Source organism: Perissodus microlepis, chromosome 8 (assembly GCF_051167445.1).
Source record: "Perissodus microlepis isolate ML-2025 ecotype Zambia chromosome 8, ASM5116744v1, whole genome shotgun sequence".
Classification (NCBI taxonomy): Eukaryota; Metazoa; Chordata; class Actinopteri; order Cichliformes; family Cichlidae; genus Perissodus; species Perissodus microlepis.
The window spans coordinates 24,573,597-24,599,638 of NC_140468.1; the positions used below are offsets into that span (position 1 = coordinate 24,573,597).

The 26,042-nt window shown below is 38.1% G+C and overlaps 1 protein-coding gene and 1 long non-coding RNA gene across 3 annotated transcripts; both read left to right on the forward strand.

The window, feature by feature from the left end:
• Positions 1-12,310: 12,310 nt before the first annotated feature.
• On the forward strand, positions 12,311-15,143 carry LOC146382060 (uncharacterized). Of its 2 annotated transcripts, XR_014800954.1 has the most exons (5): positions 12,311-12,913; positions 13,182-13,276; positions 13,372-13,674; positions 13,755-13,799; positions 13,909-15,143. It is a non-coding gene; the product is annotated as an uncharacterized LOC146382060 (long non-coding RNA). The 2 variants fall into 2 exon arrangements; XR_014800953.1 differs by having other exon boundaries at positions 12,311-13,276.
• Positions 15,144-21,344: 6,201 nt separating this feature from the next.
• Positions 21,345-25,087, forward strand: LOC146382061 (uncharacterized). Its single transcript, XM_084938329.1, has 4 exons — positions 21,345-21,494; positions 22,760-23,125; positions 23,231-23,355; positions 23,448-25,087. Exons 1-4 carry the CDS (start codon positions 21,398-21,400, stop codon positions 23,592-23,594), a joined length of 735 nt encoding a protein of 244 aa, XP_084794455.1. The 5' UTR covers positions 21,345-21,397; the 3' UTR covers positions 23,595-25,087.
• The last annotated feature ends 955 nt before the right edge of the window (positions 25,088-26,042 follow it).

The following is a 26,042-nucleotide window of genomic DNA, read 5'->3' on the forward strand; positions in this document are numbered from 1 at the left end:
GTGGGAGTCCACAGGGGTCAACACTGCCATTGTTTTGGAAGAGGACATTATTCTTGATGATCTGCCAGACCTTCCCACTGCCTTTGCCTACCTGTTTGGCCTACTTTATGGGCTCAACATGGAGTTTCCCAAAGAACTCAAGTACACATTTGTTTGCTGTATGGAAACCAGATAGAAGAGTTCACATCCTGCCAGCTGATGTTTTGATCAGTTTGTTAGTGACTATCAATCAAGATAGGTTTGATGTTCTGACTGACAATACCACACCTTTAAAATTGGATGAGTAACATTTATTACAAAAATTTGACCTTTTTTTTGTTTTTGGAAAATGACTTTATTTGTGGCTGAATGTTGTCAGTATGTTAAAAATGGCTCATCTCAAAACATTGTCAGTGGTGCAGTTGTGTTTGAACACAAAGTTATTTGAAAATCAACATTGTGTAAACATTCATTAATACACCAGGGAGCAACTTATGAAAACTATAAAGGATACTTTTTCTAGACTTTAGGAAATTGATTGGCAAAACAAAAAAAAATATGTTGTGTAAACTTTAGGAAATACATTGTTAAAACAATAAAATATGAGTTAAGAAAAAGCACAGTTATTAATCTTGTAAACACAAAAACATTAGTTGAAGCAACTTTTCTCCTTAACTTGAAATTATAAGTTATCCATCAGAACCTAAAAGTGTAAATGCAGTGGGTTGCCTTGAGTTTTTAAGTTTTCGCAACAATTTTTATTTATTTTTTACATTGTGTGACTGTATCGGAGCCAACAAAATCACAGTGCCATGTAAGAATGTTTTAATAATGTCAGGGTTAAGAGATGAAAACACCTGCTTATTTCTTTAAATGTCCATTTTAATATATAAATGACCTTCTGCCCACAATCCACCCACGGTTTTGTAATATTTTTGTTATTCCTGCGAAGCCTGACGTGTCCTGTGGAGTGAGACCGATGAACTGAATTGCATTGAACCTGGATGTTGTCTTACAATCACAGCAGGGTTATTCAAGTGCAGCATTCAAGTTGCTGCCATTCAATGTGATCACTGCCATTTGCTTTTGATTTTTTGTCTTTTTTTTTGTCTATTAATCCAATTAAATCGTCTGTTAAGTATGGTGTTGACCATGAAGTAGGACAGGCTCCAGATAGACCAGAGGTCATCTGGATGTAGCCCCAAACAGAAAGTCACTATGAAAGCAACAAAGAGCAATTATCAGGTGTCTCCCTTCATAAATGTAGGTGTGGCGTATAAAGGAGAAGAGCCGGAGACCAAAGGCAGTCGGCTGCGAGAGGAGGACCGATCACCAACCACTTACCAATTCTGCTTGAACCATTAGGTGTATTTAATTCTGGCCCAGGGAAAGACGAACCATGGAATAGTGAAATCTCTATAGGTTATTCTTACTTTTAACCACCTGGGGGAGCTTGTCTGTATTTGCCTGTGGCTCTTGTGTTGAGCCCAAGGGCACATGACGATCCAGAGATTAACAAAGAAAAAAAAAATGATGCTGAGTTAATCAGTAGAGAGAAAGACAACCATTCAAACTCACATTCACACCTGTGGGCAATAGGAAAAGCCCTAGTTAACCTAACCTCATTAATTGCATGTCTTTGGAAGCCAAAGTACTTGGAGAGAACCTAACCAGACATGGAGAGAACATCAAATTGCAGACAAAAAGGGTCCAGGCAGATGGCGGATTTAAACTAGAGATGGACCGATCCGATATTACGTATCGGTATCGGTCCGATACTGACCCAAATTACTGGATCGGATATCGGCGAGAAATAAAAAATGTAATCCGATCCATTAAATATCAAAAAAGCACCTCACAAAACTTGCTACACAGCGTAACTCGGCTCATAATGTAGCAGGTAGCAGCAGTGTGGTCACGTGATACCAACATTTCATCTCCGAGGAAGTTTTCCCAGAGAGAAGTAAAGCAAGTATGTAAGTTCATCTCTGAATGTCTGTAAAGCATTCCCACGTTAAGCTTAACAACAGAGCGACTGCCTCTCTCCCTCCCTCTCCTGCTGCTACTTCAATCATGAAACTGCTTAATGATCAGCTGATCGGCTTTTCTGTCGCGAGTCCGTCTCTCTTCTTTGTTTTTGGCCCACTTCTCACCAGAACGAGGAAACCAGCGGCTGAACAACAGCAGCACTATTAAGCTTGATAAGCTGTTGTTAGAATTTATTTAATATTACTTTCTACACCAGGATCTTTTTCTATGTAGCTGACGGCTGGTAACTGTGCAGGGGCGGATCTAGCAAAGTTTAGCCAGGGGGGCCGATAGGGCATGAACAGGGAAAAGGGGGCAGAAAGACATACTTTTCTTTCTTATTCTCATTTAAAATGTCGAGCTTCTAATAAATAATTATCTGACTCTTACACCCAAAGTTTTAATCTGATGTAAAATATATAGAAGTCCATTACTGTATATAGTAACTGTTAAGTCTAATATACCCTAGTAAGCTATAGTACTTTTTCCTTTGGCAAGATACCATCTGTACAGTCTGCAGTTCTGTTGAAGAAAGATGTTGAATCTATTTAATTATTCTTGAAAAATAATTTATTTCTGTGCATTTTTCCCCCTGCATCAAATTAAATTTGATTACATCGATTAAGCATCATGAGGTGGAGGGTGGTTCCCTATTTTTTTTTGCTGGGAGTTTGCAACCCTATTAGTTAGGTTGCTTAATATTTCTGCTAAGTACTCTTTAAAATACCAGAATAGGGAGGATGGAGTAGGTTTAAGTTTATTAGATTGATCAGTGTTGCTGAACTATGAAATATTTTGGGCGCAGTATATTTTTTACATACAGGTATAACAGAATAGCTTTAGTGTTGTTATTTATTTAAACTTGAGTATAAACTTATACAAAATGCAGCAAGATATTAAAAAACGTTTTATTGATTAAAAAACACACTATATCGGATTCATATCGGTATCGGCAGATATCCAAATTTATGATATCGGTATCGGACATAAAAAAGTGGTATCATGCCATCTCTAATTTAAACCCAGATGTTCTTGCAATTAGCCAAAGGAATTCCTAATAATCACTAACCCAGCAAACAGACCCACGTGCCCAGAGTGGGCAACAATGGGATGTTAACATGGAGAGAGAACAACAGAGACACAGGCCCCAGTTCTGCTGTAAAATGTAGAGCACATCTCAGTCCAAATGTGACAACCTATTGATTGGGCTACCTACACTAAGTAGAGAGGGACCCCCAGTGGAGCCCTGCAGTATACCCACAACAGGCCCACACTTAAGACATGAGCTGACCTTGACAAACAAAACGTAGTTTAACAAACATCCCCTTGAAAATGGTCAGTTACAAGGCCTGGGATCAAAATAAGTGATTAGTAGCCAATATCCAAATTAAAAAATAAACTGTGGATAACTATTTTTCTATTGTTTTTCTATTCTCTTACTTTTCTTTATTAATGACCCCAAAACTGGTAGCTGGTGGTTTATTCTTACCTGAAGTGCCCCATTGGTAGAGTTCATGTTGAGCAACCTGTCTGCTTCTTACTTTCTCTTCTTCAGGTAACTCCCACTGGTGTCCTGTGGCAGCTGTGAACTGGATTAATGCTGTCTCGCCTGGTTTTTGAGTCATTCTCAGATGCCCTGCAAGGAGTTAAGTTCCCTGCTAAGTAAGTATTACTTTTCAGTGACCTAGTTTACCAGAATTGTCTGCAAGAGATGGTATAAATTGCTTCTTTTCCCTAGAATACGTAATGAATGATATGCTTGGTTTTATTTGGGTGATAGAGAGCTGCTGATGCAAACAGATTTGCTTTGATCATTTTAAACAGATATTGGGAGAAATATTTTATATTTAAGAAAAGTGCCTTTAGGTGAGTTTGTGGAAACAAAATGTTGCATATCAAAAGTAAAAAAAGTACCACTCTTACCTGTCTAATTTAATTTTTTTATTAATTTAGTCAAATATGCATTGCTTTGATCTGTATAAGTCACATCCATTACATTTTATTATTTATTGTTTGTTTACTATTTGTTTTGCTATTATTTGCTTTTATTACTTTTAATAGATGATGCCTTTAAATTGTAAATGATGTGGATGCATGTGCAAGAAGCTGGCTGTTTACCATGATGACAGATGTGCAAACTTAGATCAAAGTTGCAAAACTTATCATATTCCAACCATCTTAATGTGGACAGAATAATTGTTAGTTGAGGAGCTGCAGCTGTCCGATGAATGCAGAGGTTTAAAGTACAATATTATTCCCTGAAATGGGAACAAAAGTCTACTTTATTGGGAAATTAAAGAGAAAAATTATTAAGGATTCCTTTGTGCTGCGGAGTATTGTTGATCAGCAGACTCCTGATCAATGTACTGTGACACACAATGTTGTTAGTAATACAGCCAAAGTATATCACAACAAAAGATCAGGCATCAAATATTACAGAATGGAGTATCTATCAAGGAGTATCTTCATACCTAATATGGTTTCAGGTGTCTTCCATGGATCAGTTATTCCACTTTCGGTTTTTTTGCAGGCTATCAGCATTCTTACCATTCTTTAAGGAAGCTGTCGAAACGTGTTGCAGGTTTTTTTTGTAATTCCACATAAAACGATCATGCTTAGTAAAAGTGAAGTGTATTGTGTGTGCAAGTTCTTTTTGAGATGCTCACTGATTGCACAGCTTTAAACAAACTAACCTGACAAACACTGAAGCTTAAAAACATCCATTGAAGGAAGTTGTATGTGCTCCTTATTGTCATTTTCTTAAATCAACTGTCTCTAACAAAAAGTCACAATGTTAATTCAGCTTTTGTTAGAGCATTTTTAAATTTTGCTTTCACTCATTGTTTGCATAAATGACTGCTATGGTTGTTTTCTCAGATTTTATGATGATCTTAAATTACACAATAAAAAATAAATTAAGACTACAAAACCCTGTTTCTAAAACAGCAAAACTTTTCTGCTTCCTTCCAGTTTTTAAAGACATTGAGGCTTCCAGGATGTTCTACCTGTGCATATGCTTGAGTCTGTTCTTTGCTCTACAAAGCACTGTATCATCAGATCAAGGTAATTATACAATGCATGTATCAAAAAATAGAAGTATTGCTATTCATGTAAATGCATTAGAAAGAAGAAATATAATAATATCATTTGGTGCTTTTTTTGCTTTCAGCTGTGTCAGTGAATTGCAGCAAGACTGCAGAAGTTAGACAAAGTGTGACTCTAAATTGTACCATAAATTGGAAAGATGGCTCAAACTGTAGCGTTTTTGATATATATACCTTGGAGAACAAAAATGAGCCCATACAATGTTACAGCAGTTTGACAAAACACATCTGTAAAGGGGATCGTCTGAAGTATGTGTCAGTGACCGTCCCAAGTGTCACGAAAGAGGTGAACGTTACAGTTGAAATCAGGTCACGCTGTGGTATGGCTAAATCCCATCCTGTACAACTATTCCCTACTGCAGGTTAGTAAGTTTCAGTAATATCATCAGAAATATACAGTACTGTGCAAAAGCTTTAGGCAGGTGAGAAAAAATGTTGTAAACAGAGAATGCTTTCAAAAATGGAAAAGTTAATAATTGATTTTTGTCAATCAACAAAATGCAGTGAATGAACAAAAGAGAAATCTCAATCAAATCAATATTTGGTGTGACCACCCTTTGCCTTCAAAACGTCACCAATTCTTCCTGGCTAAGAGATAAGAGATAAGATAAGAGGAGCCTCTGTTAGTCCCACACGTGGGAAACTAACCACAGATCTTCTGTGGACGTAGGCTTCCTCACATCCTTCTGTCTCTTCATATAATGCCAGACACACACAATGATGTTAAAATCAGACCTCTGCGGGGGCCATACCATCGTTTGGGGTCATTGTCCTGCTGCTCAATACATTTGGGGCCAATAAACAATCATTTATATTTCTGAAAGCATTCTTTGTTTACAACCTTTTTTTTAACACCTACCTAAAATTTTTGCACAGTACTGTACATTTACAAGAAATATGTCTGTGAATTAATATTTTGTATTTCAATTGTATTTCATGCTCATGTTAACTGTACTTTAATAAATGTACTTTACTTTGTCAGCTTCAGTAAGGGTGACAGGAAATGGACGAGGAATGCAGGAGAAGTCACATGTGATGGCCGTCGTACTCTGTGTTTTTCCCACAGCTGTGTCCATTTTCTCTCTATAGAAGTCAGACACACAGAAATGTAAGTGACACAGATTCTGCACTGTGAATTAAAGACTGATTGTGGTGTTATGTGGCATGTATTTGTTGTTTATGAATGTGGATCCACCTGCTTCCCAGAAACATTACTGTCATTACTCGATAGGTTTATACAAACAACAACAACGAGCACAGCTGCAGCTGAATATTGTCTTCTGTGCTCCTGAGAGGAGCTTTGTTACAAAAATACTGTTTACTTTCATTCAGTGATGTGTGAACACTGCCTCTGTACAGCATTTATACTGTCAAAATGTACACAAGCCTACAATGTCTCCAGTTAATGGTGGGATAGTGTGACCACAATAAATTCTAAATATTGTATAATCAGTTTGTTTGTTTGTTTGTTTTTGGAGGGTATTTTATATTTGATTACATGTGGAATAAAACCTGAAAATCTCTCTGTTACGTCCCCCCACCACATTACAATCTAGCATCTACATTACCCAAACTGCACCTTGACTAGTGTACAAAGAAATCTAATTGTGTTACTGTAATGTGGCCAGCTGGAAACAGACCCTGATGATGTCACTAGGGTCATTTCAGCTATGTCTGGAAAACCTGTGCTGCAATCTTGCTGGCTGTTTTACAAAGATCATAGCCACTCCTTAAGCAAGAGGACATTATGAGATGTCAGATAAATAGTCAATTTTCAGTCTGCTTGGACAACCACATATTTGATTCTGGCCCAATGTACGACAACAGATAATTCTTCCATTCAGCCAAGGGGGGAAGTTGTCTGGATTTGAGGAACTGGTCAAAAACACGGCTCCGTTTGAAGCCGAGCTGACGGCACATGTGTCAAAAGAAAACCAAGACATTGAGAGACAGAGTCAGCGAGGAAAAAAACAAACAGAATAACTTATTTTATGTTTTTATTTTACTAGTTAATAAGCAAGTGTACCCCCGGGTCCAAAACATACATAAAAATACACTATACATAAGAGTTAGAATATAATATATATAAATGCACAAGTCCACAAATTAATTGCATAATCACGTTGAGGCAGTTACCTAACAGCAGAAGCATAGTCCAACCTGTTATAAGACTGTGTGATATGTCATTATATATGATGTCATTTTTATCTATTGTGTTTACAAACGTCAGGAAGTCACAAGCAAAGTCAGGCTGATGTCACAGAATGTCACATGATATTAAATATAGGCTGGCAAATCAGCATCTCTCAGTGGGCAATCATAATACAGCAGTTCCTTTTCATTTGTGGATTAAAGCTGCTGTTCATATTTGTGGCCACCAAATGTCACCAAAGAAGCATGTGTTGAAAAGCTTCAGTAGTGAACCTTTTCCAATATATGAGCCGGTGCTGCAGAAAGCTTCATTTGGCCATTACCAACTCCTCACAATAAGAACCAAAACACCACAAAAGTTCATACCAGGCTTCACTGCTACAGTAAAGAATAACCCTTCCTTATAAAGCAGCGAAGTCATCAGGAACAGGTGTGCGATTCACACAAGGTGTGTGGAGACCAGTTTCTAGTTAAGTGACGAGGATGGAAAGAGAGAGGACAAGAGGTTGTGGAAGAACAGAAAGAACAAGTGAGCAGAGAGAAATGTTAGGTGAAAAAAAACATTGTTTAATAAAACAACGGTTTGTACAGTATGAATTCAGAAACTTTAATATAAAGCAACTCTATTACCAGTTTACTTCATGTACAGGTATATTGAATGGCAGCCTGAGTTTCTAGTGTCTGTACTGATTAATGCTACTTTAAGTGCTCAATGATTTGTATGTTATTCTGTGTAAATATGAGACTGAACTAATGTTGTGCGTGTATCTCATCTGATCTGCTTTGCCACAAATAGTTCTTTACCTTGAGCCCTTGCCTTGGGTATGGTAACTAAAGGCTCCACCCTGAAAAAGGTGGATGAGATTGAAATGTCTGATTATTCACTCTGAATTATTCTTAGACACTACAATAGGTCATCCAACTGATTGAACTGCTTTTGAAGATAGCCTTATAATGTTTATTCAGTTGAGTTGAGGTTTGATGATGAGGCTCATTACATTTGCAAACAGCATATTTCATTAATATAAATTACAAGGCACTGCATGCATAAGAGTTTCAACTTAGAATCTCCCCTGCTGTCATATATTTGTCATGTGAAGCTCTAAAAAGTCTGAACCTCTCTGAAACAAGAGCTGTCTCATTTCAGTGTAGACACTCTGATGATGCTAAAGTTGATGTAGCCGCCACTATGTCGCCCATTTGTTTTGGGTTTTGCGTTTTTAGCTTCAGTGCTACCTCCTTGGCCCGCATAAATATTTAGAGGTGAGGTTAGAATGTATGTCATGAGCTAACATTCGCAAGTACCCCGAGGAAATGCAGTTTCCTCTTTCATTTCTTGAGTTTGCGTCTTGGTTAGCATGAGCATGCTCAAATGCAGAATCAAAATAAATATATTTACCTGGTACAAAAAGGTGTTTTTAGCATCTGGCTTCCACTACAACTCAACAACATTAGTGCTGCTGATATTTACTTGTTTGTGATTTTGTGGACAATTTCCTGTCATTAAACTGGCAAACGAATAAGATTAAGTTCCTTCAGAGGGCGTTCAGCACAGATTTAGATCACACATTAGATTGTTGGTGTGATTGGCACTCTGTCAGTAAAAGTGAACTGAATCGAAATAGTTTGGCTCAACATCAGCACTGCAGTCATGAGTAAACGTTTCTGTTCTCTCCGTGAGATTTCTTATGCAACACCTGCCAAACTCACAAACACTTGGCACCTATTTCACTTGTAAAAAAAAGAGGAATGTAAAACCTGCTGCAGGGAGCTCTGTGAGGATTTAAATGACAAGCTGGCAGCAAGGCTTGATGACTTCCTGGAGTTTTTTTATCACCTTTACCCTGAAAACTAGCTTAGAGTCAAAAGCCTCTGCAGTTGTGTGGTTCCGCACACATTAGCTTCAGCTGCTGGTTTGTTTGTTTTGGTTTTTTTTTTTACATCAGTCATGTAGATTTATCATGTAGGGTTGTGCACATGAGTCATCTTGCAAGAAAATGGTAATGTTAAATAAAAACCTTTGTGAATAATAAAAGGATACATTTGAGCTTTGTATAATCTGTTCAAAGTGGTTTCTGTTTTACAAATGCAGTGAATGGTGGTGCATTGTTTAGTGCTGGCACTTTTTCTGGAGAGTTTGTGAACAGGTCATAGCTGTTGTTTGTTACGTTTCTTTGTTCCTCCAAAGGCATGTTTGGCAGTTTAACTTGTGATTCTAAACTGGTTATGGGCATGTTTGTGGTTGTGTATGGTTGTCTTTAACTCTATGTCAGCTTCACGCTTTATTGAGAGGATAAACGGTCAAAAATGAATACACTACCAGTCAAACGTTTGGACACACTTTCTCATTTAATGGTTCTTCTTTATTTTTACTACTTTCTACATTGTAGATACATACTGAAGACATCAAATATAGAGAGCAGGATATATGGAATTATGCAGCAAAGCAAAACTACTGATAAATAACTCTGAATATATCTTATATTTTAGATTCCTGAAAGCAGCCACCCTTTGCTTTGTTGACGGCGCTGCAAACCCTTGGCCTTCTTTCAGTGAGGTTCGTGATGTAATCAACTGAAATGGTTTTCACTTCACGTGTGTGCCTTCTCAAGGTTTATTGTGCGACCATCAGATGTGTTGTGCAGAAGTCAGGTTGGTACACAGCTGACAGCCCTATTTGACAGCAATTAGAATTCATATTATGGCAAGAACCAATCAGCTAAGTAAAGAGAAACAACAGTCTGACTGCTTGCTCATAGGGGGTCATGTGATTGTTGGGTTTTTCTCTGTATGTATTATTGTAGGGTCTCTGCCTTGCAACATAAATCACCTTGAGGTGACTGTTGCTGTGATTTGTTTCTGGATAAATAGAATTGAATCATTAGTTTAAGAACTGAAGCTCAGTGAGTCTGGAAAATTGCTAAAACTTTGAATGTGTCCTCAAGTGCAGTGGCGAAAAACCATTAAGCGCTGTGACAAAGATTAGGGCCCAGATAAATGCCACACAGAGTTCCAGGAGCAGACACTTATTTACATCAACTGATCAGAAGAAACTGTGCGAATCAGATCTTTATGGTCTAAAACCACTGATAAGAAACCATTGCTAAGGAAAAGCAACAAGCAGAACAGATTTGTTTGGGCCAAGAAACACAAGGAATGAACATTAGACCTGTGAAAATCTGTGTTTTTGTCCCAATTTGAGATCTTTGGTTCCACTCGCAGTGTCTTTGTGCGACACAGAAAAGGTGAACGGATGGTCTCTACTTGCATGGTTCCCACCGTGAAGCATGGAGGAGGAGGTGGTATAGTGTGGGGGTGCTTTGGTGGTGACGCTGTTGGAGATTTATTCAAAACTGAAGGCACACTGACCCAGCAATAACATGCCTTCCCATCCAGTTTAGTTCTACCATCATTTATTTTTCAACAATGACCCCAAACACACCTCCAGGCTGTGTAAAGGCTATCTGACCAAGAAGGAGAGTGATGGAGTGCTGCGCCAGATGGCCTGGCCTCCACAGTCGCCTGACCTAAACCCAATTGAGGTTTGGTTTGAGATGGACCGCAGAGTGAAGGCAAAAGGCCAACAAGTGCATCTCTGGGAACTCCTTCAGGAATGTTGGAAACCTATTTCAGCTGACGATCTCATGAAGCTCATCGAGAGAATGCCAAGAGTGTGCAAAGCAGTGATCAAAGCAAAGGGTGGACATTTTGAAGAATCTAAAGCATAAAACATGTTTTGAGGTATTTCACACTTTTTTATTTACTACATAATTCCATATGTGTTCATTCATAGTTTTGATGGCTTCAGTGAGAGTCTACAATGTAAATAGTCATGAAAGTAAAGATAAACCATTAAAGGAAAGGTGTGTCCAAACTTTTGACTGGTAGTGTACACGTGAAGGTATGAAAAAAACTCAAAGCAAAAATGTGTGACAGCTAAGTCTGTATGAGTTCCCTCTTTTACCTTTAAATTAACTAATAAATGAAAGTGAATGGGTGGCACAGTGGTTAGCACTGTTGTTACGAAGCAAGAAGGTCCTGAGTTCAATTCCTTTCTGTGTGGAGTTTGTGTCTCTCTGGGTACTCCGGCTTCCTCCCACCGTCCAAAGACATGCGACCCTGAAAAGGACGTGGATGGATGGATTGATTAAACTGGCGTTAGCAATAAAAACAAGACTACAACTTATGTTCAATACTAATTTGTATTATATGCTGATTAAAAAAGATAATATATGAAAATAAAAGAATGAAACTAATAACAGCATTCTCATTAGAAAGCATTGTCTTTAACCTTTGCTTATTTCTTTTATTCTTACCTGAAAGGCCCCACAACTAGTTTTTGAATTTATTCTGTTTTTTTAATCTACCAACCACACTTTTAGTAAAATCTAAAAAATCATTTCAAGCTAGTGTTATTCACTGACGAAGAAAAAAAGCATTTAGATTCTCATAAATGAAAAGGTGTCACCTTAGACCCTGTTTTAAGGAATGTGTTTGCCTCTTGTTTTCCATTCTTCTTTGCCAATCAGTCTTTTAATCTCTGCAGGCAGTTTCATTTCACCTGCAAGAAACTCCCCCAGGTATCATGTGTCACCTCGACCGGAAAATCGAATCTGCCCTGATTTTTTACGACTCATTCACAAATGTTCTCCAAAGAGAGACGTTCTCTACCAAGTAAGTATTAATCCTTCTTTTATGTATTTTAACTAATTCTTCATGCAAATAGCTGGTAATTGTTAACAGTCTCGTTTTCTTTCAAAAAGGTTATAAATCATATGCATCTTTTTATCAGGGTAATCAAGTCATTTAAATGTAAATAATGTTGCTTAGAAAACCTTCAACAAATTGCTCACATAGTAAAAGTTACTTCTTTACTTAATGCTTAAAGAAATTTAGAAAAGCAAAATTTTGACTAACAAAAATAAAAAGTGCTCATTATGTAAAAAGGCTAATTTGGGGTATCTAAATTTTTATTACTATATCTATCTATATAAAAAAAGTGAATACAACAATTAATTCATTTTATTAGTTTAAACAAAAGTTATTATATTTTGTGATATACAGTTTCTACACCTTACTACTAAATGCTTTCCTCTGTTTTTCTTCCTCATCTGACAAGCTGTAATTTATAGGCAATCTATGCCACTTGTAGCAGGAAGCTAACAGGTAACACGAGTTTCCAGGAAAAAAGGAGAAAGAAGAATGTTAATAAGGAAGTACTAGAATAACTGCAGCATAAAGTGTCAGAATATGAATCTGCTTTTATTGGGGAAACCACCAAAAATGCTTCTTGGGTGCTTTTCACTTTCATCCAAGAGACTGTTTAACAATATTTAGTCATCCTAATCTGGGGAGTCTTACAGAATACAGAAGAATGTACCAAATACATATGCTCAGAAGCACATAAAATGTGACACTAAAAAAAAGAGGTGGGATTATTCCAAACAGTCCATTTTGTCCATTAACACACCTGTAAAGTTTTCTGTTTTAAGTCTGCAAAGCTATGAATCTGGTCTCAGCAGTGCCGCACGACTTGATGATGGCACATGGCCTACAGAAGCTCCTGTTTGAACCAACATTCTTTGGCAGCTGTTGCGGAGCTGTTCAAACTTGTCAATCTCGTGATTGTTTGGTTTTCACAGCAAACTAAAGTAGGAAGCGTGACTCCACATGTGACAGAAGCTACAATGTGTGTAACACTGCTGATATGTCCGTTTATGTCTTAATAGAACTATTATAATCATATGTTACTGTCTCTGCTGTTTTTCTTGCATTCTCAAATGATAGAAATTTAAATGCATTTTTAGGTATAAGCACATTTTACTTTATGTTTAATGTGTCAAAGATACCTTGTTTCTTGTGTTTTCTAAAACAGCATGACTTTATGTGAACCTGCACTAATCACTTTGTTCTTTCCAGCTGTTTGGGGTGAGGTGAAGCTTCCAGGATGTTGTACTTGTTGACATGTTTGAGTTTGTTCTGTGCTCTACAAAGAAGTGTTTCATCAGATGAAGGTATTTCTATACTGCTTGTACCAGATATGTTACTAATAGACATGACCGCTCTAAAGGAAGAAAAAATTGAACATCAGATATTTCTTCTCTTTCAGCTGTGTCACTTAATTGCAAAAACACTGTCAGCGTTACAGCTGGAAAAAATGTGACTCTAAATTGTTCCATAACTTCGACTTTTGGAGGGGAAATGTGTACTGGTCAAAAGTATGACTGGCGTAACACAAATAGCAACAAACTATGTGAAACTGATGCCACAAAATACACCTGTGCATGGGATGCCCTTACCTATGTGTCACTGACCATCTCAAATGTCCAAGAAGAGGCAAATGTCACAGCTGAAATCGTGTCAAACTGTGGAATGGTGAAATCACTTCCTATCAGAGTACAGCTAATCATTGGTGAGTGTATGTTTAGTTCAGATATCCAGAATAAATTGTTTTCATTGCCACTGTTAAAATAACTGCAATTTACTATCCAGATCCAAAAACAGACGTTTTCCAACCAACAACACCACCAGATAACGGTAAGCTGAAAGACAACGACTTAACCATTGTACATTGTTACATATCGTAACAAATGTTATTCAGTGCATCTGTTAGAATAACTGTATTCCACTTCCACACGTGAATCAGGTCCAAGACCAGAACCCAGCGGGCAGCAGGAGGAGTCAACACACTTGACCACCATTGTACTTTGTGTTTTTGCATCTGCTGTAGTTGTGTTCATTTTGTATTTCCTGTATAGAACTTACAGACGCAGAGTAAGAGAGAGGACAGTGACATACACTGCACCAGTCAGTAAAGACTTCACGGTTGTTTGAAAATGTATTGTTTCTTTGTATGATTGTTTATGAGTGCGAAGGGGATATGAATGTATATGAATGTATGTGACATATTTTTTATTTGTAAAATATGCTGCTCATCACTGCTGACTCTTCGATCATCATATTGTTTGTTTCTTTGTTTGTTTATTAGCCTTTTTTTATTTTTAGTCATTTTTAGACTTCTTTGATGTCTTATATACAATATATAGATATACAATAACAGGATGTGAATAACAGAGCGTTCACATGACTTTCAGTCTGCTCAGTAAAATGAAACAATTATGGGGAAACTTGGGAATGTCCCTGTCTAACGGATAAAGATTTAAGAACATTTGGGACTGAACCTGTTATGTGTCTGATGAATGTCTACAGATTAGTCACAGCTCTGACTATTCATTGTGTGAACATCAGGTCAATTTTGTTTACTTATCATCCACGATCTAATCATGGGGAAATGATCCAAAGTTGGATTACATACTTACTTTGTAAATCCACTGATGTTTCTGTACCTTGACTTCTTTACATAATTGTGACCACAGCTCACAGTAAAAATCATCCAACTGTTACTTTAGGCTATGATGGATGAATGAATGGACAGATGGGACTCTTGTGGACTGTGGATAATGCATTTCCCTGTTCCGCACATGGATTTTTTGCCACCTGTGTAGCATTATTGTATGTTAACTCAAGTAAACTCAAAGACTGTGGCAAGACAGTCCGTCCACATCATTACATCATTACAGTGCTGCTGTTTTTGTTGCATATTGGTTGGCACATTATCAGACATATACTTCCTTCAGAAATGACAGAGACCAAAAAAAGAGCAAAAGGAGGATTGACTGGTAATATTTTTCCAGGCCTACGTGTAAACCACTGTTTGTTAAGATGTTAGCCCAAAATTAAATGTCAGTGTTGTGTTTATAGATGTTTACAGCTAATACCTAATACTGGAGTTAAAAGAGTCACTTGTCACTACAAAATAACTGTAAATGTAATGACTGTGTAAAATTGAACAGTGTTTTGTTCAAAATACACTCAACTTGTAACAAGTCTTTCAATCAAATGTGTCATGGTTTTTTTTTTCATACCATTTGAAACTATTCCAGCCTCCTGAAATGACCCATACGAGCATTTCTCCCTGAAAGGATTAAAGAGAATCTGTGTTAGGTGAACCTTTAGGTCAAGTGACATAAAAAAAAAAAAACATTTCATGTAGTGTCAAAAGACAGTGAAGCTTCCAAGATCGACTCAAACATACCCACAGGTAGAACACCTGGAACCTGGAACACACTGGAACCACATCTTTTCTATTATCCCTTCACTTTCAAGCATCAGCAGTTACTTTTTCACAAGAGGCATGAAAGGTTTAGGTACTCATCTGACTGCGTGAACTGCATATGGCTGCGCATCTTGTTTAAGAATTATTTTAACTGGTTCAGTTTTTCATAGTCTACTTGTACCAAAACAGTACTGATGTACTGATGAGTAAACTGCTACTTTGCCCTTTAAACATTATAGACTTTAGGAAGTGTATTAAAGGTTTCTTCACTTCTTACAGTCACATATGGTCCAGTATCTATTTTTAATGTAAGAGGAACATCATCAATGTTCATGGTGACAGTTCACTTATCCTGGCTATTTTTTTTTTTTTTTTTTTTTTTTTGCTGTTTTTGAAGTCACCTCATGCATGAGAATATCACCGGGTTAACATGAGACATTATTTTATGTATACTGTTGGCCAAGCACAAAAAAAATGACCGTATTTAAGTTAACTTTGCAAATGTCACAGATGAAATATTTGTGGTTTTATTTCCTGGACTGAACCACTGTACTTGCTGTCATTGCTGAACATCTGCCCCCCTTCCTTCTCTCACATAACTGTATGAGCCCAGTCTATCACTGCATCTGATTGGCCGAATGGTGTGCCATTCAAAATAAAGTCTCAGCAGGGCTGATGGCTATTAATAACTGAAATTATCTCACAGACCAGATGTGGCTCACGGGCTGTATGGTTGAGACCACTGATCTAATCTGCCCTGTTTGTTATGACTCATTTTCAAATGTTCTTCAAAGAGAGAAGTTCTCTACCAAGTATTACTGCTTCTTTTACATATTTTAACTAAATTCTCTTCATGCTAGTGTTATTTGGCTTTTCTTCCCTTGACAAAGTCATGAAACATATGCATGTTTTTATATGCAATGTAAGTCTAATAATGCAAATAGATTTGTTTAGATAACCTAAATTGCTCACAAAGTTTTATTTAAGGAAATTAAGTTTACAAAAGCAAAATGCTGAGTATCAAAATTAAAAGTTCTTATTATGTAAACAGACTAATTAATTTAAACAAAATTCATTACATTTTGTTATTTAGTATTTCTTACAATAACTACTAAACTTTTTGCCCTGTTTTTGCACAATATGTGATTAGATGTCACATTTACAGACATTCTCTTTTATCTGGAAACTGACCAGTTATTCTGGCAATAAAAAATCTGTTAATTACAAATCCTCTGAGGACTGTTACACAATAACATATTTATGGGCAGAGATAAATGAGAATTCTGCTATGTAAAGTCTAGAAAATGTTACACTAAAGGAGAGCAGTGACGTTATTGTTATTGAAGTTATCTATGTATTTGTGCTGAAATGTGGGAAAAACTAAAATGAGCAGAAAGCTTGCATGCTATCTTTGCACTTAACTGTTTCTAGTATTTATCTCTGCTGTTTCTTTTGCACTCTCAAATGTGAGAAATGTTTAAATCTGTATTTTCAGTAATCAGTATACAGTATACTTGCAGACTACAACTCAAAAAGAAACATGAACTAAACTTAGCACAAAGGACATTTGTGTTTGGCCAATTATGTCTTTGTTGTAACAACGCTTAATGACAATAAATCTTATTGGCATATCCCTGTAGCAGGATACTTGCTCGGCTGGTGTCTGCTCCAAATATGCCATGTTTCACTGATCTGAATAGGGTCTGTGCTATAGGGCAACTTCAAGCTGGCAAGTTGCAGCATTACTTGGATTGAGCCCTCATAGCATCTCCAAACTGAAACTAAGTTCTACATAACAGGTTATATCAGAGACAAGGCTGCAAAGTGGGCAACCCAAGAAAATGACACCATTTCCTCAACCTGTCATCACTTATGAACCATAGGCAAGATTTAGCCGACAGCTTTGGACACAGACAGTCCAGAACAATCTGCTCATAGCCAGTGTCCAGCCTGGAAATTATAGGCCAATCTCCAACCTTCCTTTCATATCAAAAATCCTTGAAAGAGTAGTTGTCAAACAGCTAACAGATCATCTGCAGAGGAATGGTTTATTTGAAGAGTTTCAGTCAGGTTTCAGAGCTCATCACAGCACAGAAACAGCTTTAGTGAAGGTTACAAATGATCTTCTTATGGCCTCTGACAGTGGACTCATCTCTGTGCTTGTCCTGCTAGACCTCAGTGCAGCGTTCGATACTGTTGACCATAATATCCTATTAGAGCGATTAGAACATGCTGTAGGTATTACAGGTACTGCACTGCAGTGGTTTGTATCATATCTATCTAATAGACTCCAATTTGTGCATGTAAATGGAGAGTCCTCTTCACACACTGAGGTTAATTATGGAGTTCCACAGGGTTCAGTGCTAGGACCAATTCTGTTTACATTATACATGCTTCCCTTAGGCAGCATCATTAGAAGACATAGCATACATTTTCACTGCTATGCAGATGACACCCAGCTCTATCTGTCCATGAAGCCAGATAACACACACCAATTAGTTAAACTGCAGGAATGTCTTAAAGACATAAAGACCTGGATGGCCGCTAACTTTCTGCTTCTTAATTCAGATAAAACTGAGGTTATTGTACTCGGCCCTGAAAATCTTAGAAATATGGTATCTAACCAGATTCATACTCTGGATGGCATTACCTTGGCCTCCAGTAACGCTGTGAGGAACCTTGGAGTCATTTTTGACCAGGACATGTCCTTCAACGCACATATTAAACAAATATGTAAGACTGCTTTCTTCCATTTGCGCAACATCTCTAAAATTAGAAATATCCTGTCTCAGAGTGACGCTGAAAAACTAGTTCATGCATTTATTACTTCCAGGCTGGACTACTGTAATTCATTATTATCAGGATGTCCAAAAAACTCACTGAAAAGCCTTCAGCTAATCCAAAATGCTGCAGCAAGAGTACTGACAGGGACTAGAAGGAGAGAGCATATTTCTCCTGTTTTGGCTTCCCTTCATTGGCTTCCTGTTAAGTCCAGAATTGAATTCAAAATCCTGCTCCTCACATACAAGGTCTTAAATAATCAGGCCCCATCTTATCTTAATGACCTTGTAGTACCATATCACCCTATTAGAGCACTTCGCTCTCGCTCTGCAGGCCTACTTGTTGTTCCTAGAGTATTTAAAAGTAGAATGGGAGGCAGAGCCTTCAGTTTTCAGGCCCCTCTTCTGTGGAACCAGCTTCCAGTTTGGATTCGGGAGACAGAAACTATCTCTACTTTTAAGATTAGGCTTAAAACTTTCCTTTTTGCTAAAGCATATAGTTAGGGCTGGACCAGGTGACCCTGAATCCTCCCTTAGTTATGCTGCAATAGACGTAGGCTGCCGGGGGATTCCCATGATGCATTGAGTTTTTCCTTTCCAGTCACCTTTCTCACTCACTATGTATTAATAGACCTCTCTGCATTGAATCATATCTGTTATTAACCTCTGTCTCTCTTCCACAGCATGTCTTTTATCCTGTCTTCCTTCTCTCACCCCAACCGGTCGCAGCAGATGGCCGCCCCTCCCTGAGCCTGGTTCTGCCGGAGGTTTCTTCCTGTTAAAAGGGAGTTTTTCCTTCCCACTGTCGCCAAAGTTCTTGCTCATAGGGGGTCATATGATTGTTGGGTTTTTCTCTGTATCTATGAAGCGCCTTGAGGCGACTTTTGTTGTGATTTGGCGCTATATAAATAAAATTGAATTGAAATTGAATTGAATTGAATTGAATTAGGCTTGTCATGATTCACGGTCAGACCTGTTTGCGCTGGTGTCAGCAGCATGTGCACTCTAACCTGATTATGCAGAGGAACATTATGTTTAGCGATGTGTATTTGCGAGTGGAGAGGATGGCATGGCCTGCCTGCAGACTTGACCTTTTGAACACTTGTGGGATCAGCCTGGGCGTGCTGTTCATATCAGAGTGACCAACACAACCACACTGGCTGACTTGCAACGAATGCTTGTTGAAGAATGGGATTCCACAGCAGTTTGTGACGAAGGTAGTGAAGAAGAGGTGCAAGGCTGTTGTGGCTGTGTTTGGTTCTTTCATATAAATAGGGTTCAATTGCCAGTATGTCGTGTTTCTTCAGACTTATCATTGGTGGAGAAGATCCACCAATCCACATGCTCAACTCTGCTGCTCAACCCAAAAATGCATTTGACTGACAAATGTTGCATCATTTAAGGGGAATAAACCATATAAGATTTACTGCCATGAAGCATTGTTACAATAATGATGTAATCAAGCCAGTAATCAGATTTTGAGATGACTTTTTCATTTAAAACAAATACACAGGCAAAACCCTGTTTCTTGATTCATATATGTTTTTTTTCTTTCCAGTAGTTTCGAGTGAAGCTTCCAGAATGTCCTGTGTGTGGTTAAGTCTGTTCTGTGCTCTACAAAACAGTGTCTCATCAGACTAAAGTATGTACCAAAAAGCATGACAACTCTAAATACATAAGTAGAATAAATGTAATAATATATTCAATATTTTAATATTTTTTCTCTTTCAGTGGTGTCACTTAATTGCAGTAACCCTGACTATGTTACATTTGGAAAAAATGTGACTCTAAATTGTTACATAAATTCAAAAGGGGGCTCAGACTGTAGAGCTCTAAATTATTCCTGGATGAGCCAAAATCACACCAAACTCTGTGGCTTGCCACAATACAGCTGTAAATGGGATCCCCCGAATAGCTTGTCAGTGACCATCTTAAATGTCCAAAGAGAGGAAAATGTCACAGCTGAAATCGTGTTAAACTGTTGTATGGATAAAACTTCTATCAGCGTCCACTTACAGAGTGAGTATCTATCAGCATCTTAAAATTGATGTGTTTGAATGAGTGTACGTTTTGTTCAGACATACATAAATTGTATTCAGTGCATCTGTTAGAATAACTGTGTTGTAGCTCCAACACTAGGTCACATCATTAGGCCCGAGGAGTCAACACGCGTGACAACCATTGTACGTTGTGTTTTTGCCTCTGCTGTTGTTGTAGTAATTTTGTATTTCCTGTATAGAACTTACAGATGCAGAGTAAGCGAGAGGACGGTGACATAGACTGCACCAGTCTGTAGCAGAACATAAATGCATATATTTGCTGTTTGTGAAAGATTCGGCTCATCAGTTACCACAGCTGACTCTGAATTCTTTGATGCAGTCTAATATGCATACAATAATAGGATGTGAATAATAGAGCATTCCACGAGACTTTAGTCTGCCGAGTAAAAGGGAAAGACTATGGGTCAAACTTGGGAATGTGAATTTCCTGCCTGATGAATAAACATTTAAGAAAAAATAGGACTGTACCTGTATGTGTTGTAAAACTGAGTCTAATTAATGTCCACAGAGTTGACTTCTCATCCATGTTCTCATTATGTAAAGTGACGAGAAGTTGGATAACCTGCTTACTTTGTAAATCCATTGATGTCTGTCCACCTGGACTTCTTCACATAATTCTGATCACAGCTCACAGTAAAAGTCATCCAACAGTTGCTTTAGACTGTGATGGATGATGAAAGGGGATGTCATGGTGGAAACATAAATTCTTATCAATACAGTCTATATTTATACAGTAGACTGAATGCAGCATTGTAAACATGTTATTATGGAAACAATGTAATTCCTCTGAGACAACTCTTCCTCTGTTTCATCTTTTTTTTTACCATTTCTTTCTGTGTATATGTGTCATTTGAAAGTGAAAACCATAATGGAAATAGGAATCATAAGAAAATGTACCGTGAAACTGAGAACTGTGAAAAGTGATTAATATCCTGTATGTGCTGCTTGTACAGATTAACTGTAAATCAGACAGTTTTCGTACAATGGAACATCTTTTCAAATAAATTTATGTCAGTAACAAACTCTTCCACATCTTTGATGTTATGTAGCACACATGCACACACCCACGTACAGCTGATAAAATACCAAGAGTCAGTGTCTCATTTCCTCTTTACGCCTCATTTCTCTTTGTCACACTCGTTCATGTTGTAGTCAATCTGTCTGTCAGTCAGAGGGCATATGCGCGAGCCTGATTGCATGATGAAAGCCCACTGGTGGAGCTGTGTGCTGGGACTGCTCTGCATGCCTGCGGAGGTAATATTAGACATCGGGAAAGGTGAGTGTGTTTTTGAATCCACAAAAATGATAAATTTATGTGAAAAAAAAAGTTTTCACAGGTCTCTCTGCAGTCCTGTGAAAAACTAAGTGCACCCTATGATGTAGGAGCTTGCAGAAGCACTTAAGCAGCACTAGCTCGCAGTTATGCTTTGTCTGTGTGATTTTATCAGTCTCTTATGTTCTTTTGGAGAAATTTTGGGCCACTCTTCTTTACAGCACTGCTTCAGTTCACTGAGGTTTGGTCATTTGGTCATACACAGCTGTCTTAAGATCTGGCTGCAACATGATTAAGCTGAAGTTTGGACTTTGACTGAGTTATTGAACGCCTGGATTCTTTTGCTTCTCGGCCATTCTGTTGTAGATTTGCTGCTGTGCTTCGGATCGTGATGCAATTTCAGCCATGCTTTGCTCTTAGACAGGTTGCCTCACATTTGAGTCTAGAATGCATTAGTACACAAAACAAGATCACTATGTGCTCATTAACTGCAGAGTGCCCGGGTCCTGTGGCTGCAAAACAAGACCAAATCACTACCCCTCCTCCACTATGCTTCACTGTTTAGTGTGAGGTGTTCGCACTGATATGCTGTGTTTGGTTTTCTCAGTGTCGTGCATCATGACCGAGGGTCCCCACATTGCTTTAACTCTGTCCAAAGTTCATAGTTCCAGAAGTCTAAACCTAAGCTCTTAAGTTTTTTGCCTATTTCTCTGAGCCCTGCATGATCTGACCTCAGGGTGAATTTATTGGGTTTTCTGCTCCTGGGAAGAAAACCCTGTTTTTTACATAACTGTAGATGTCATTGAAGATGAGTCCGAGTCATCTTTTCCTGTTTGTTTGCAGCTTCATCCTGTTTTGGGCCTCTTAGCAGTGTCTCAAAAAAACCATCATTTAAAAAGGTCTTTTTAATCACTCTTTACAGTAAATGTAGTGATGCACCAAAAATATGTACGTAGAAGTTAGTTGTCTACAAAAAAAAAGCCCATTGCAAGTGACATGACTGGAATATGTTGCTGCAGCTAAATCTAGGTTAGGCCACTTTATATACAGTTACTGGGTGTAGTTTGGTTTTGTGGTTACCTTCTGCAGCCCAACTGTACTGAACTGAGCAAATGACGAATTGGATCAAATTGTGCCTTTTCTGCTTTATTGCAATTAAAGTTTATTTGCCAGTGCCCTGTGGTGGAGCTGATGTATAAGGTATTAAAACAAAACAAAAAATTCTGCATAAGTGATTTTTTTTAACGATCCATCTCTCTCTCTGACAGCTTTCCAAAATCCTTCAGCCATCACTTTCAGGAGAGTTAATTCATCTGCTGAGATCGTGTGCACCACATCCTTGGCGAATCCAATGGGGCTGTACATGCATAGGCGTTTCCACAAGGAACAAGATGTTGTGTACCTGGACTTGAATGAATTTTCAGTCACCAAGAATACCACATCTAACAAATTCAAAGGCCGAATAATCATAAGTCCAGCCAAGCAGATCACACAGGAACTTCATGGGTTCACTTTCCAGTTGTCTTTGCTGGAGCTCGAGGACACAAACTTGTATTACTGCGAGTGGATTTACACGGACGAGAAATTAAACAAGCTGCTCATGACCAGCAACGGCACAGTCATTATCGTCAGAGGTGAAGAGAATCGTGCATTTCAGTATATGCAATCCACTTCCATTAAAAGTGGTGTAACTTTCAATTTAATTGTCTATAATGTGCTTTTTTCTCTCTCACACACAGAGGGTGGCCCAGAGGAACAATGCACAAACTCCATACTGGATCTGACCTTGATTTGCTCTATCGTCATAGGATTTACTGTCATACTGTCCCTCATCATTGGAGTGCTGATTATGAGGTGCAAACGAGTAAGTGTGAAGTAGATAGACTTGTTGTTAAAAGTCAAGCAAAGAGGATGTGACTGTGTTCGAGTGAAAACGTTTCCTTTGTCTTCCTCCAGTATAAAAAGAAATTCAGACCTGCCGTGCCTGAATTACCACCAAGATCCCAGAGGCCTCGGCAGACCTGCTCTTGCCACCATCACAATGCTTACTTAGTTACATCTCTAAGCACGGATGTCAACACAGACTTCAGGGGTCTCCTGTAATGCTCAGAGACGGTGCAGTGCTAATAATTCCACACGCTGTGATGCACAGTTAATTGCACAGACGGCTTCAGATGGCTGAACACGTAATCTTTAACCTTTTGCTGTAGTGCATCTCTCTTCCTTTTACAGAAATTTGTGTTTTATCTGCAGTAAAGTGATTGAGCTACCACATCCTGGTTTATGCTTGGTGTTCAGGTGCAATGTGTGAAGAGTGTGGGTGAAGAAAAACTGCAGACCAAGCACTTTTTCCTTTGATTTAGCACACACTGGCTTTACCTGTTGAGTTTTCAACAGCTTTGTGTTGTTTTGTTCTTTTTTCTATGTGAATGCTCTGAATGTTTTGAACCATAGTTTTCTACCTGATTTGATGTGTACAATAAATCAAAGATATTTTTAACATTTTGCCATTCCTTTGAAAAATCTTTGTTTTGTTGTATTTGTTTTTTTAAATGATAAGAACAACTCAATGGGCTCAATTCAAAGTACTAGTAAAAGTACAAAAGTATCAAAGCATCAAAATATTCTAGAAGTCAAATAGTGAATAGTATTAGTCAAATAGTGGAAGTACTGATATAACGCAGAAGGATCAGTTTCACAATCCCATACCGTGCATGCATATTGATCTACTGTTGAAAATGATTCTAACTAATTAGCCTAGTAGATGTACCACTGGGTCATTTAGCTCTATTAACACAAATGACTTACTAGTAAAGAAAAAAAGAGATGCTTTCAGCTGCTCCCTTGTCATATGGATTGCCACAGCAGGTGCCTCTGCATATTTGATTTGGCAGAGTTTTACACTAGAAGCCACTGACTTTCAACTGTGACTAGGAAACAGCTATGCCTGCAACAAATATGTGAATACATGTGAATTAGTCATGAGATAATCCCAATCCAAACAGTCCACTATGTTCAGGGAAACTGCAGGGGTGGTGTTAGGTTTTGTATTGTTGATTGTCATTTATGCTTAGAAATATTTAACCATATATGCTTAGAGGTGTATAATCAATTGTGTAGTGATAGGATGTGTGATCTTTAGCAGGCTGCAAAGGCTTGGTGTGTATTCCACACTGGAATGCACACCTACATCCTGGGAGCATGGGAAGCGGTCGTACCTTGTTTTATTGTTTTATGGTAGGATAAACGTGGTTATATCTGTTTTAGGCTAAGTGCCTTTTGTTTAGATGAACTGTTGGACTTCCAGACCAGCAGGTTTAGGGAAGTCATTTATGGGGTCACACTCTGACCCCACACACACACACACACAGTATTCTTTGTTCACATGTATACCTATGTAAGATGTTATATGTTAATGACCCTATGCATATTCATGTAACCACAATAAAAGGAGTGCTATGGGGAACCTGGCTGAGAGTCTGACGGGGGTCAAGTGGTGGAACGACACTTGACTCCAGGCAGGTCTTCCTCATGCATGAGTAACACGAAGAACTTTGCCTACTTGGTGTTCAATGCTTTTGCTGTGTAATTATATTGTCTTCAACGTTCCAGCGAATAGGTTCAAGCTACAAACCTATCAGGTGGCACTGCTGCCACCTAAAATATGATTAGAAAATGTTTCTTGTCTTTAAAGTGAATAAAGTAAAATACATGGCAGAGTAATCAGGAAACAGAGTAATCATTAAAGTAATCAGGAAAGGGAAACACAGCTGGGACTAATTGGGCAGGACGAGACAAGGGAAGCAAAACAGAATACACTGACATAAGACAAGGACCTTCAACATAAAACAGGAAACACATCAACTGAATTTACAGACTCAGAGATATGAGCTTCACATTATGATAATACTGACACGGTACAGAGGGAACACATGGACAGGGATGACTAGACAGGACACGTGGGACCAGAGCAGGCACAGAGACACAGACTAGACACTGAACAGAAGGAGTATGGAAACCAAAACCTAAGAACTAAACTCTTAACAAGAATTAAACCGAAGCATAGGATAAACTAATCAAAACAGCTCAACTAGTAAATCAGAACATAGACCATAATACAGAATAACACCAGGACACCAGAAACTCAAAATGCTGGGTCAAAAGGACCCTGACCCGTGACAATAAGAGTACATTTAAACACCTAAACTTAACTTAATCATTATGCAGAATGGCTATTTTCAGTTAATTAAATAATGTCGGCTAGTTTGACCTATTGCTATTTATCCGCAAAATAAAAACTAAATGGTAGAAAGGAGATGGGGTGCAAAGCACAGTAGTTACCAAAACAGTGGAGTAGAAGCCGAAAGTAGGATGACACATATACCTACATAAAAAACACATATTTTAGCAAAGTATTTGAGTGAATGTTCTAAGTTACATCGCACTGGTACCTACTAGCATAAAAAAGCTTCAATAAAGCGATTCCGTTTCTCCATTGAAGAAAACAGTTTTAAGCCTTGAACCAGCCCAACCAGCTGCCAGCTATAAGGT